Source organism: Schistocerca piceifrons, chromosome 10 (assembly GCF_021461385.2).
Source record: "Schistocerca piceifrons isolate TAMUIC-IGC-003096 chromosome 10, iqSchPice1.1, whole genome shotgun sequence".
NCBI lineage: Eukaryota > Metazoa > Arthropoda > Insecta > Orthoptera > Acrididae > Schistocerca > Schistocerca piceifrons.
In genome coordinates, this window is record NC_060147.1 from 2,148,934 (window position 1) to 2,163,430 (window position 14,497).

General features: G+C 42.5%; 1 protein-coding gene across 3 annotated transcripts in view; it reads left to right on the forward strand.

Moving 5' to 3' along the window:
• Nucleotides 1-14,497, forward strand: part of LOC124718937 (pre-mRNA-splicing factor 18) — a 115,112-nt gene that overhangs the window by 74,457 nt on the left and 26,158 nt on the right. For all 3 annotated transcript variants that reach the window (XM_047244600.1, XM_047244602.1, XM_047244601.1), the window contains exon 5: nt 7,634-7,837. In XM_047244600.1, the coding sequence (XP_047100556.1) occupies nt 7,634-7,822 (189 nt within the window). In that variant the 3' untranslated portion in view covers nt 7,823-7,837. The remainder of the gene's footprint in view (nt 1-7,633; nt 7,838-14,497) is intronic.

Genomic DNA, 14,497 nt, shown 5'->3' on the forward strand with positions numbered 1-14,497 from the left:
CAGGCATTTGCTCACTGGTAGCGATCTATATGTTTATGTTCGTATTTAGCATAGTTAGTCGTGTAACAGTCATTCCTCCGCATTTATTGGCTGTTAGAAGTTCTCGATCGTGTAAAAAAAACATTCGTATTTAATTTATTGATGAGATAGTCGAATTCGTGTGTATTCGAAGAATTTGTCTGGTGATCTTCGTAGTTGACCACACTCGTGAAATTCTCCACGGAGATTCCTCCCTTTGTAAATGTCATGCACAGCGTTCCTTTTCGTTTCATTTTCTTAAGCAAACCTAATTCTGTAGCCTTACTCTCCAGCTACAGTTTTCTGCAGGTTAAGGACGCTGTTTTACAGAAACAGCTGATCGGCACTAAGCAGCCATCTCGTAGCGCGACACGGTCGCTCTCACGCAGGCCACCCGAGGTTGGCGCCCAGTGCTGCTGCGTGTCGCTGGAGTGTCGCGTATCCAGAAGTCGCTCGCTTCTGTCGCTCACGTAGGACACGGCCTAAGGTGAGAGTAACAGTAGATATAAGTGTTATAGAGGGCAGGTACTGAAGAAAGTGAAAGTTTCAGATACCTGCAAGATGGCTGGAGGAACGATAGGCAGATTAGTGAAAGGGGAAGGCAAGCACACGGATTCCTGCAGAGTGTAAGAACCCTGACCTGGACTGAGGGTGTGCCACCAGAAAATAAGCAAATGTTATACCGAGCATATGTATGCATCGAAAATGTGGATAGTGAAGAAAAGGTAGACGAGTAGGATAAAGGCTTGCGAGAAGAAATTTCAGAGACACAGGATAGCACTTAATAGAATGGAGAATGGGTAGAGTAAGGAGTGAGGTGATGAGAGAAGTAGTGAACAAAAAGCCTGCGCAAAATGTGTAGGGGGGAAAAAAAAATGGATCGTGGCAGGGAGGGAATGTCTGAAGAAGAGAGGAGAACACTGGGCAGAATGGAAAGAGAAACAAAATGAGGGGACGGCAAAGGTGGAGAGGCTTCTGTTCAAAGCAGACCCAGCCAGGGATCACAAAATGTGCAATGTGGTGGCGGTGGTGACAGCTGGATAATCAACAGATTGAGGAAATGCTGGCAAGTGGAAGGAGTACATGTGTACTTTTGTTAGCTGTGGAGGAGAACTGTCGTTGTTTATTGTTTGCAACTCAGGCCCTCTTCTGATTGGAGAGTAGTAGTAATATGTCTTCAAATGCAGAAATACCAGGAACATTCAATAAATAATGTATCACTTTTTTTTCAGAACATATTCATTTTTAAGAGTCTGAATTTGGTGACAAAATTAATCAACATTTCTTTTACATGTACTATTTTTCTACAGTCTCCATCACATTCTACAGCCTTACTCCAGCATTATGTAGGATTGTAGAATTTGTGTTGCCAAAAGCTCTCATCTTGTGCTCATAGCCACGTGTAGACCGCACGAATTACATTCTAATCATCTTTAAAATGTGTCTCACGTAGAGAATACTTTGTGGTCCAAACAGATGAAACTCTGAGGGTGCCAAATCTGGGCTCTTAGGATGGGTGTGGTAGTTACGTGCAGCCCGATTTGGCAGTGTGATCCTGAGTTCTGGAAAAGATTTCTTTTGGATTCTTATGGGACCAAATGTGTCAGAAATGTTTCTCGAGTTTGTTCAGAGTCTTCTCGTACGGCTCTGAATTAATGACTGACCCTCTCGACAACACACTGTCACTTTCCCGGAAGACTGTCACCGTGACTTTGCCAGCAGAGGGAGCTGCCTCGAATTTCTTCTTTTTCAGTGATTACAGGTGCTGCCACTTCAGCAACTGCAGCATTTCTATTTCTGGATCAAAGTGGTGTTGTCAGCTGTAATGATCTGTGACAGGAAGACCTCTCCATTGTTCTCAGACTAGTCCAGCACTTAAGACTAAATGGATTTTCTTTGAATATTGTGGCCCATTGTGAGTATTTATGGAACTGATCTCGAGGACATCTCTGGGCATCCAAACATCTCAGTCACTGCACCTGCACTTCCGGTGCTTACCGAGAGCTCCGGAGCCAGTTGTCGAGTTGTGATGCGACAATCTGTACGAAAGATTGCATCTGTGTGATTCACTGTATTGGGAGCAGTGGCTGTGGCAGGACATCCCGAACGTGTCTGATAGTGGAGCTCAGTTCTCGTGATTCTAAATGCTTTAACTTTCGATACCCGCCACCGAGCGGTACTCCAATCAGCTGCGTCATTACCGTACACTGCACGTAAAGGTTTATGGATGTTCAGAACGGTTTCTTTCTACACAGCCGAGAATTCCATTACGGGACATTGACCGAGTGGGGTGGCACAGTGGTTAGCGCACTGGACTCGTATTTGAGAGGACCACGGTTCAACACACATCTGGCCATCCTGATTTAGGTTTTCTGCGATTTCTGTAAATCACTTTAGGCAAATGCCAGGAAGGTTCTTCTGAAAGGGCATGCCGACTTCCTCCTTTGTACTTCCCTAATCGTACGGGACTGGTGACCTCGCTGTTTGGTCCCCTCCCCTAAATCGACCGACCGACTGTAAATAATGTATTGTATTGTACTCGTGCAATTCTGATGTTTCACTGCAGGTGTGACGTGCGTTGGAATTGTTTGAAACATTGCACATGTGCTGAAGAAACATCAAATTTGAACTGCCTAAAAGGACTTTTCCGATATATATTAATGGGAATATTTACTGAAGGACCCTCATAGTTCTCAAATTCACATTTATGCACATTTAATGTGTAAAGCGGAACAGGATGGGAGAGGGTATGTCCGTTTTCATACTTTTGACAGAAATGTTCTTATGGTGTGTACTTTCTTTATGTATTGCAAATAATACAAATATGTTACGCAAATCGTCATTTTAGTATTTTTGATTAACATTATAAAAATTACAGTAAAGAGGAAATTTCCTTTCCTCTGGCTGCTTTGGTAAGTAAAAAGAGCAGCTGGTATTTTGAGAAAACTGGGCCATGTCCATATGCTGTACATTATCATTGTGAGAATGTTTGAAGCGAGTAGCTTATGTGGACAGTGCACCAAAATGTTTACTAAACCATAGCATTTCCTTCACTGCCAACTTGCTTCCTGTTTATTCACCTTCGTATTCAGAATTGCAATTCTTATCCCGTTAACTCCATTCTCTGATGTCAGATTCAGGCAGTATGCGTGGCACGTAGGAACTGTGTGAGGAACAAGTTCCTTGGGATCATTTGGCTTTAGTGAGGGTCTTTGTTGTTGCCTCTGCCTTTCACGTGTGCAGTTCATAAGCTTTTTCAGTGTTTCCTTCAGCCTTCACTTGTAATCTGGTTACCTATTTTGACAACATCCCCATACAAAACATTCTCAGTTTCATTGCTGTGTTAAATATGGATAAAATATCGCATTTTCAACAAAATCCTCCATTATCTTTCTCGAGAGCAAGTGACTGTTGTTGTTGCTGTTGTCACAGTGACCATTTACAGCACATAGACAGCTCCTGGTTGATCACCATTACATGTCCATGTTTTTACTGGTGGTGCCAGTGCTGTCATAGGAACGTAAATGTATCAGCTCATCCTCTGTAAAAAATTACAGAAATAGATGTTTTACAATTTGATGATTAAAAGAAATCTAAAAAGTAGAGTTTACAGGTTGCAAATTATATGTTACTAAAATATTTTATAGATGTAATGATTTCCTTCCTGAGTACACAGTAAAACTGTCTACGAATGATTTTGTCACCACGACTTACCAAAGAGGCGTTTACTCTCAAAACCATTTCTGCAACATTGTTTCACAGCCAGTACATGAGTACTGGTGTCCACGACATATTGTCAGTATCTCGGTAACACGAAACCAGTGTTCCACGGCTGTGTCTGTACGGGTCTGAGGTATACTGCTCTTGGGCTGCTACCACAAAATGGCACTATGCAGCACAAGTGTTTGTTATTGCTCTGTCTGTAGCACTGCATATTGTCTTTATGTGAGTTCCTTTATGAAGTGGAGTGGACGAGAAGCAAAATTTATGAATTTCTCACTCTCTGTGAGGCAGAGGGGGCTTTTGGAATGTTTGAAGTCACAGTTAACAAAATATTAAACAGAAGCATGACTTCCTAGAAAAAAATGCTGCATTGCTTCGCACCAGCAGCAGGGGCGTGGATAAAAATAATCGAGTGTCTCATTTCCCAGCACCACAGCATCTACAACAATGATTTTGGAAAAATTTGTCGTCAGCAAGTTACGTGACTGCTGGCGTACGAAAGGGTGATTGGGGAAATTACAACACTTTCTGTGAGACAGGAATGAATGAATGTAGCAAGCAGCAATCGTAAGGAAACATAGATGTGGCAGGGGTATCAGCTGCACACGCACCCTGTCACATTCATTGGAAGTGTGTGTGACTGAGACTGAAGTAGCTTTCTTTGTTGGAGTTGATAGTCTTAATGTGAAAATAAAAATAAATGTATTAGCCATTAAGAACATCTTATTTATTCAGGGTCAGAAAATATCTGCAATATAGTGTGTAAAGGCCGAAATCGATCTTCTAATTTTTTTAAATTTTCCTGTGTGTGTGTGTGTGGGGGGGGGGGGGGGGGGGGCAAGGAGAGAGGAGATGGACACGCCTGGGATAAGATTTTAGTTTCATCAAACATTTTGTGTGTGTTTGTTTGTTGTGATATTATGTTCAGCAACTGCTGGTTTCTCAATACGCTAAAATGTTGAACAGTCATGTGATAATCTACCCATTGTACTTCTTCCTTTCCGCAGTGCTGCATCTAGAAAAATACGTACAGTCCCGGAAGATGAGGCGTAACACGTGAAGAGACGAAGTGGATGCTATGCCCAGTTGAGGACACACTCGGCCACAGGCTGCCTGCAGTTTATAAGTTTCCTCGTGTGTACTGAAGCAGTTAACATCAGTCAGATTACCTGCACCACTGGTGACTGCTGTGCGGAATCCTAGAGGCGCATTAAAAACAGAGAGCTTGAGGAAGCAGTAGCTGGTGGATGCAGTCTCACAAATAAATGCAGGCTAATGTTTGATGAAACTAAAATTTTGCCCATATTTCTACAAACTAGGTTTCTGTTATCAAAGGAGTTGTAAAAATTAGAATGTGTGACAACTTTAAATGGAACAGCAGCCATAATCTGCATGGAAGCGAGTGCTCGAAGCAGAGGATGCAGAGAAATACACTGAAATGTTTACATTCGTACGAGAGTGCTGAGACTACCAGTACAGACGTGGACACAATCTCTGGCAGCGTGACATAACGATGACAAATGCGGACCGATCACGAACTGTCTCTGGGCTATAAATAATCACTACATCAGCTACATCAGTCGTTTGTTCCTCCCGAAGACAACGGATTATTTTGCTGAAAGCTCAAAGATTTTATCCAGAGATGAAGTAACAAGTAAACTGAGAATGTCTTATACACAGTTTTTATTTCCTTTAGCACCAAACATCCTAAATACAGATCATTTTTGCAAGTGTGATACACTGAAATTACACTCATATGTCATATCCCTCTACATGTAACGTGAACTTAACTTGTACAAATATGTAAGGCATTATTGAATTTTTACTTGCTTTCATCCTCTGCCGTGAATCTGATACTTCCAGTTACCAGCTGCCACATTCGAGACATAGATGAACAAGGGGTATAGTAAGCTTGAACAGAGGGATCTCACTTCTTAGAACAACGCAAATTTGTTAACAGACGGCAGCGACATACGCATTTCATATTTAAGTGTGAGTTACACAGTACTGTATATTTAAGATCAGAATGCATAGTGAATATTATGTGCTAAATGCTAAATGCGTGATAATTTTTTAAAATCTTCTATTATCATACTTTGACTTAAGTTTTTAGTATTGTTGAGATTTGCTTTAAGAACATTCCATCATTTCTCCTCTCTTTTCAAGTACCTAATACCACCTTCAAACAGGGTATGCTGACTCTTTAAACCTCCAGATGAGAAAGTTCTAGTTGCTGTTCAATAAGAATTTCATCATCTTCATTCGTAAGAGGGGTTATTTAACTTTTCCAAAGGGAGGGCAATAAGAGTGTATGACATTATCATCCGTCCAATTGCCACGGAGTTGCAGAACATTCATTTTCAGCTGATTAAATGAGACATCCCTTACGACGTTTAGTACATTGTCGTGCTTAATGCCTCGGGCTGTATGGCACACATAGATCTGTTGAAAAATTTACGAATTGTGGAAACATTTTCTTTTTCTTGTGCTTTTGTGAAAGCAGGACTGACATAATAGGGATCACTCGTACTTTCCGGCATCACAGGAGTCGTACTTAAATCCTGTGGTGGACCGGCATTACTATCTTCACTCGTTTCAAAATAAGAAAATAACAAGCAACACACAACTCGAAGCAAAGCGAGATCACACAGTGTATTCGGTAACCGTTTCTGCTTGGTAGCTCACTTGTGCAGCTGGCAGTGTCGTTTATGTGGTAGTTCGGGCCCGACATCTAGCAATATTTTACGTGACCGTTGTTCGAAACACCCGCCGTGTTAATGTGTCCGGACAGTAATACGAACACGTGTAAATAAATAAGAAGCAGTACTCTCGGTACAGGTTTCCCCTCGAGGAGAGGAAAGAGGGAGGAGCGAAGGGACAGAGTGTGGTCCACTCGGAAGTCTGGTAGAGTAGTATACGTGAGATCAGAATGCATAGTGAATATTATGTGCTAAATGCTAAATGCGTGATAATTTTTTAAAATCTTCTATTATCATACTTTGACTTAAGTTTTTAGTATTGTTGAGATTTGCTTTAAGAACATTCCATCATTTCTCCTCTCTTTTCAAGTACCTAATACCACCTTCAAACAGGGTATGCTGACTCTTTAAACCTCCAGATGAGAAAGTTCTAGTTGCTGTTCAATAAGAATTTCATCATCTTCATTCGTAAGAGGGGTTATTTAACTTTTCCAAAGGGAGGGCAATAAGAGTGTATGACATTATCATCCGTCCAATTGCCACGGAGTTGCAGAACATTCATTTTCAGCTGATTAAATGAGACATCCCTTACGACGTTTAGTACATTGTCGTGCTCAATGCCTCGGGCTGTATGGCACACATAGATCTCTGTTGAAAAATTTACGAATTGTGGAAACATTTTCTTTTTCTTGTGCTTTTGTGAAAGCAGGACTGACATAATAGGGATCACTCGTACTTTCCGGCATCACAGGAGTCGTACTTAAATCCTGTGATGGACCGGCATTACTCTCTTCACTCGTTTCAAAATAAGAAAAGAACAAGCAACACACAACCCGAAGCAAAGCGAGATCACACAGTGTATTCGGTAACCGTTTCTGCTTGGTAGCTCACTTGTGCGGCTGGCAGTGTCGTTTATGTGGTAGTTCGGGCCCGACCTCTAGCAATATTTTACGTGACCGTTGTTCGAAACACCCGCCGTGTTAATGTGTCCGGACAGTAATACGAACACGTGTAAATAAATAAGAAGCATTACTCTCGGTACAGGTTTCCCCTCGAGGAGAGGAAAGAGGGAGGAGCGAAGGGACAGAGTGTGGTCCACTCGGAAGTCTGGTAGAGTAGTATACGTGAGATATATTACGTGTGTAGAGCTTTGCACATTGTCAGAATTGTTTAACTCAGGCATCCAATTGTAGGTGGGTATCCACGCACGTACCGGGCGAGAGAAGATCTTCTCGAAGAATGTGGCGCACGTGATGAACGACGAGACCCAGCGGAAGTACCTGCAGGGGCTGAAGAGGCTGATGACCAAGTGCCAGCAGTATTTCCCCACCGACCCGTCCCGCTGTGTCGAGTACTCCAGGCTGGAGAATTCTACGCCGTAGCGATAGCAGTACGGGGTAAGTAACGCTAGTATTTTGCTCGGATAATTCAAAATTTTTGTAATTAATCTCGAAGTTTTTCAGGAGCAATGAAACTAAGTTGATATACTCAGACTGACATACCAAAAAATATCACCGTCAGAAAGAAAATGTCCCACAGTAGAAATGTGCCTCTCACCGGCAGTGGTCTTGCCTACCGAACTATCTGACTACGTTTGTTTGGACCGAGTTTGAATCTGGCACTGACATCTGTGCACTGTGGCCACCATTTTGGCAGCTCCCACACTTGCATAACGTATCGTGCTTTCGGGGTATCTCAGCGCCACTGGTGGACGACTGCACGAAGTCAGTAATCGGTGGCGAACTTTTGCCACGTTGAATGTGGCACAGTCACTAGGAGCCAGATCTGGCGAATGTATAGGATGTGGCAGCACGGGAAACCCAGGTTCACGCACGATTGCAATGTTCCAGTGACTGGCACGTGACCGTACTCCGTCGTGCCGGAGGAGAATGCCACGACTCCATTTTTCGTGGCAGTGTCACCGAATACGTCGGCGGAGGCGGTGCAGTAATCTGCAGTACCAATCATTGTCGAGGGTCGTACTGGGAGGGAGCCGATCCGCCGGCAGTACCCTTTCCCGATTCCCAAACACGGTCACCGCTCGTCTGCGCACGAATAGTCCCGGCCGTGACTTCTCGGGATGAGGGCTCCCGGTGTGCTTCCGCCGTGTAGATAGACATTTTTTTTCGACAGCCTCACTGGAGAACCGTGACTCGTCGACGGTGACCTGATACTCGGAGAAACCCACTGGAACTGCATTGTACTGGGCACTACCTGTTGGCATACTTCCACACCCTTCTGTTTCTGTGCATCGGTGAGGGAATGGGGCACCAATTGTGCACAAAGCTTCTTCACCTGCAGATCTTCACGGGCAATGGTACGGAGGGTTCCCGACGGTAGACCTGTCGCCTCCTTTAGTTCGTCAAATGTGATTCACCTCTGCCCCGTTACAGAGTCATTAACACGCTGGGCACCGTCTTGCGGACGTCCGGTATATTTGCGTTTTTCAGCACGTCTCTGACATCTCTGAACTCCGATACCCGACGATACACGAATCTGTGACTCGGTGCTGTTTCTCCACATATGGCTACTAACCTGTTGTGGATGTGTGAAGCAGTCACTTCTTCCCTCCAGAGAAATCACACTGTGCACCTCTACCCACTCTCGTCTGCTTCCGTGTCTTCTCGTTGATGTCCGCCAGTGTACCCGCGAGGCAGAATGAGTGTCGGTGCAGTGCACCGTTTATGGGAAGCAGTAACACCATCCTCAGGGAGTCACACCTAGTGATACGTGGCTGGCGACCACGGGGCCCCGAACTGAGTCCTGGCATTGCTTCCACTTACTTACGCCAGGCTCCTCACTTTCATCTTTCCTATCTGGCCACCCTCGGCCAGCTCTTGTTCTTTTCCGACCCTGACGCTATTAGGTTTCGAGGGCTAGGGGTCTTTCAGTTTCCAACCTATACTTCTCATGCAGCATCTGACCCGGAGCGGGCGGCTGCAAAAGGCGTCTGCATCCCATGTTAGGGGCGGCCTCCAGAACTGCGGAAGGCAACGGAATACCACCGCAGATTATCTTCCCTGCATAATGCAGTCTCCATTTTATGCACAAAAAATGACTTCCCCTCATGTTAAATCAGTGTCCGGAGGTAAAATAGTCCCCCATTTGGATCTCGGGGGGAGGGGGGAGGGGTGGCAACTTGAAGGGAGGCAAAAAATCAAAACGAGAATTGGTACCTGGAATGTCAGAACTCTGCTACAAGCAGGAAAACTAGAAAACCTTAAAAGAGAGATGGGAAAGAATCATATGGACCTCGTAGGAGTTGCTGAGGTAAGATGGAATGGACATGGAGAGTTGCAGTCAAATGAGTATGTATTCTACTACTCAGGAGGAGAAGTAAAAGGAATTAATGGAATAGGAATGATTATGACAAAGGAATTGGCTAAATGTGTGGAATATGTAGACTATGCAAATGACCGGGTTATTGGTGTAAGGCTGAAAGGAGCACAAAAAGATTTACTGATTGTCCAGGTGTATATGCCAAGTTCAGAACATGATGACCAAATTGTAGAGGAAACGTACAATGTACGAGGGCAGTTCAATAAGTAATGCAACACATTTTTTTTCTGAAACAGGGGTTGTTTTATTCAGCATTGAAATACACCAGGTTATTCCCCAATCTTTTAGCTACACAACACTATTTTTCAACGTAATCTCCATTCAATGCTACGGCCTTACGCCACCTTGAAATGAGGGCCTGTATGCCTGCACGGTACCATTCCACTGGTCGATGTCGGAGCCAACGTCGTACTGCATCAATAACTTCTTCATCATCCGCGTAGTGCCTCCCACGGATTGCGTCCTTCATTGGGCCAAACATATGGAAATCCGACGGTGCGAGATCGGGGCTGTAGGGTGCATGAGGAAGAACAGTTCACTTAAGTTTTGTGAGCTCCTCTCGGGTGCGAAGACTTGTGTGAGGTCTTGCATTGTCATGAAGAAGAAGAAGAAGTTCGTTCAGATTTTTGTGCCTACGAACACGCTGAAGTCGTTTCTTCAATTTCTGAAGAGTAGCACAATACACTTCAGAGTTGATCGTTTGACCATGGGGAAGGACATCGAACAGAATAACCCCTTCAGCGTCCCAGAAGACTGTAACCATGACTTTACCGGCTGAGGGTATGGCTTTAAACTTTTTCTTGGTAGGGGAGTGGGTGTGGCGCCACTCCATTGATTGCCGTTTTGTTTCAGGTTCGAAGTGATGAACCCATGTTTCATCGCCTGTAACAATCTTTGACAAGAAATTGTCACCCTCAGCCACATGACGAGCAAGCAATTCCGCACAGATGGTTCTCCTTTGCTCTTTATGGTGTTCGGTTAGACAATGAGGGACCCAGCGGGAACAAACCTTTGAATATCCCAACTGGTGAACAATTGTGACAGCACTACCAACAGAGATGTCAAGTTGAGCACTGAGTTGTTTGCTGGTGATCCGTCGATCATCTCGAACGAGTGTGTTCGCACGCTCCGCCATTGCAGGAGTCGCAGCTGTGCACAGCCGGCCCGCACGCGGGAGATCAGACAGTCTTGCTTGACCTTGCGGCGATGATGACACACGCTTTGGCCAACGACTCACCGTGTTTTTGTCCACTGCCAGATCACCGTAGACATTCTGCAAGCGCCTATGAATATCTGAGATGCCCTGGTTTTCCGCCAAAAGAAACTCGATCACTGCCCGTTGTTTGCAACGCACATCCGTTACAGACGCCATTTTAACAGCTCCGTACAGCGCTGCCACCTGTCGGAAGTCAATGAAACTTTTAAATGTAAATTGAGAGAATACCTAATGGTAAATTCCTTCTATTCTCTTGATGAGTATCTACAGATAAAGCAATGATTTTTTATACTGATAAAAATTTGTTTGCTATAGATCACATTAACTGTTTAATTTGGAAAATGTACTATATTTCCTTTTTAGGTATTGTTTTATATTACTTGAGCTATACCTTTGATTTGATTTTAACCTACAAACTTATTCATAATCTTATGGTACATTTTTGTCATTTTATATATGTGTATTATTTGTTTAATTTGGAAAATGTACTGTATTTCCTTTTTAGGTATTGTTTTATATTACTTGAGCTATACCTTTGATTTGATTTTAACCTACAAACTTATTCATAATCTTATGGTACATTTTTGTCATTTTATATATGTGTATTATATCTGTTGTATGTAATCATGACTCATTCCACATCCTTGTGATTTATCACAATACGGATTAATGGAATACGAAATAAATAAATAAATAAATAAAAAATAAATACGAGACGAAGTGGGAATGTTTGAAAATATTCCACAAGAAATTTCCGGTTTTTTCAACCAAAATTGGCCGAGAAAAAAAATGTGTTGCATTACTTATTGAACTGCCCTCGTAATAGAGAGAATAATGGACGAAAATAAAAAATGCTGCAAAATAGTAATGGGAGACTGGAACGCCATTGTGGGAGAAGGGAAAGAGGGAAACATAGTAGGCAGTCATGGTCTTGGAAAGAGAAATGACAGAGGTGAATGGTTAATTGACTTCTGCAGGGAAAGGCAGCTGATAGCGGCAAACACATGGTTCAAGAACCATAAGAGGAGGCTCTACACTTGGAAATCACCAGGGGATAAATATAGAAACCAAATCGATTTTATACTGGTGGAAGAAAGATACAGGAATGGAATCAAGAAGGTGCACACATTACCAGGTGCAGATATTAATAGTGACCACAACTTACTTATGGCAGAAATAGAAATAAGAATGAAAAAAACTGAAAAAGGTGACAATGGTGAAGAAGTGGGATCTAGAGAAGATGAGGTCCAACAAAGAACAAATTACAGAAATGCTGTCTCGGGACTTTCTAAACACATTACGAGACAAAGAAGCACCTGATAATGCCAACGAGTACTGGAATATGCTGAAAGAAGGAATCATTAAAGCAGGACAGCAAAATATAGGATATGTAAAAGGGAAAAGATAAAAAAGGCCATGGGTCACACAAGAAATGATTTCCAAGATGGAGGAGAGAAGAAAATTGAAAAACAAGAACACTGAAGATGCAAGAAAGATATACCGAAGGTTAAATAACGAACTGCGGAGAGAAACAGAGCAGGCTAGGAAAAAATGGCTAAAAGAGGAATGTGATGAAATTGAAGAACTGGACAGGAAGGGAAGATATGACTTACTATACAACAGAGTAAAGACTATGACATGGGAACAAAACAGAGCAGGAAGTGCTACTATGGAAATTTTGAGTAAAGACGAAGAGGTAGTGTACAAAGATTGTGACGATGTCCTCCAGAGATGGGAAGAATATATAAAAGAGCTATATGACACAAATAGCAAACCAGAAACTCTGGAACTTGAATCACACAACAGTGTAAGTGATGAAGAGAAAGGACCGACCATCAGAATGGAAGAAGTAAAGTCTGCCATTGCTGCAATGAAAAATGGCAAAGCAGTAGGTACAGATACAGTACCGGGAGAAATACTAAAATGCTTGAACAGGTTTATTGAAAAAGGAAGAGACCTATATATGTGCTTCATCGATTTATAAAAGGCATTTGACAATGTGGTTTGGGACAAGCTGGCGACTATTATGAGGGAAAAGAGAGTGGACTGGAAAACCAGAAGACTTATAAACTCATTGTACCTTAATCAAAAAGTTTCAGTTAAAGTGAGAGGAGAAAGTACAAACTGGATCAGACTAGGGAAAGGAGTAAGACAAGGATGCTGTTTATCACCTACTCTTTTCAACCTGTACTTGGAAAATATGATTGACCAATGCTCATTAGATGACAAAGGAGTAGAAATTGGAGGAAGAAGAGTAGGGTGCTTGAGATTTGCTGATGACATGGTCCTTCTAGCCACAGGGGAAAAAGAATTACAGGATTTGGTGGACACCATTGCAACTAACAGAAAAAAATATGGGATGAAAATTAACACAAATAAAACAAAAGTATTGGCAATAGGAGGAAATAAGGAAATAAAAATTGTGCTGAATGGTGAAACACTAGAACAGGTGCAAAATTTTAAGTATCTTGGAAGCAGTATAGACACTGACTGGAAGTGCACCACAGAAATTAAAACAAGGATAGCAATGGCAAAAGAGACATTTTATAAGAAAAGGAGAATCTTCTGCAGCGGTCTGGACAGAGAACTCAGAAAGAGACTCATAAAATGTCTTGTATGGAGTGTTCTTCTATATGGTGCTGAAACATGGACTATGAGGAAAAAAGACAGAGAAAGGCTGGAGGCTTTTGAGATCTGGACATGGCGGAAGATGGAAAGAATAAATTGGATGGACAGAGTAAAAAATGAAGAGGTACTGAGAAGAGTGGGAGAGAAAAGACAGTTACTAGATATAATAAAGAGAAGAAAAAGAAATTGGATTGGGCATATATTAAGAAAGAATGACGGACTGATAAAAACAGTTTTAGAAGGTTATGTAGAAGGGAAAAGGAAGCGAGGAAGGAAGAGATTCCAGATACTGGATGACATGATGGATGGTACAACATACAGCAGCCTTAAGAAGGAAGCAATGGATCGCAGAAAATGGAGAGGCAAAGGACCTGCTAATATAGCCGATAACTGATGATGAACACCATCTGGTGGTGGTACACAGAACTATAGTCTATCTTTTTGCACACATAGACAAGCATTTCAAACTGCCACTTTCCAGGAGTTATAGGGGTAGGACCAACCGGCAACGAATGAAGTAAATATAAATTCCACAGCGACCTTCTGTCGTACTTTACTACTGGAGGCGTTAGCTTGGAAGTTAAGGATATGAGAGGATCCGTTGAGTGAGGTAAAGTAAGGAGGAGTTGCTGGAAAATTGAAGAATTGAATAAAACTGTAAGTAGTGTATGGTGGGTCACTGGGTAGAGTATTGCCTTCAAAAGGTAAAGATTCAGGTGTAGCTTTAGACATATTTGTGCTATGCTAGGTGTAGGACAGGAACAGGTTACAGACGTTCCATGAAATCTATTATTTATTTATTTTTCTGTGTCTATTGCACGGACAATTTGAGTTATTGGTGACTAGTTTTGGAAATGTCGATTCATTATCAAAC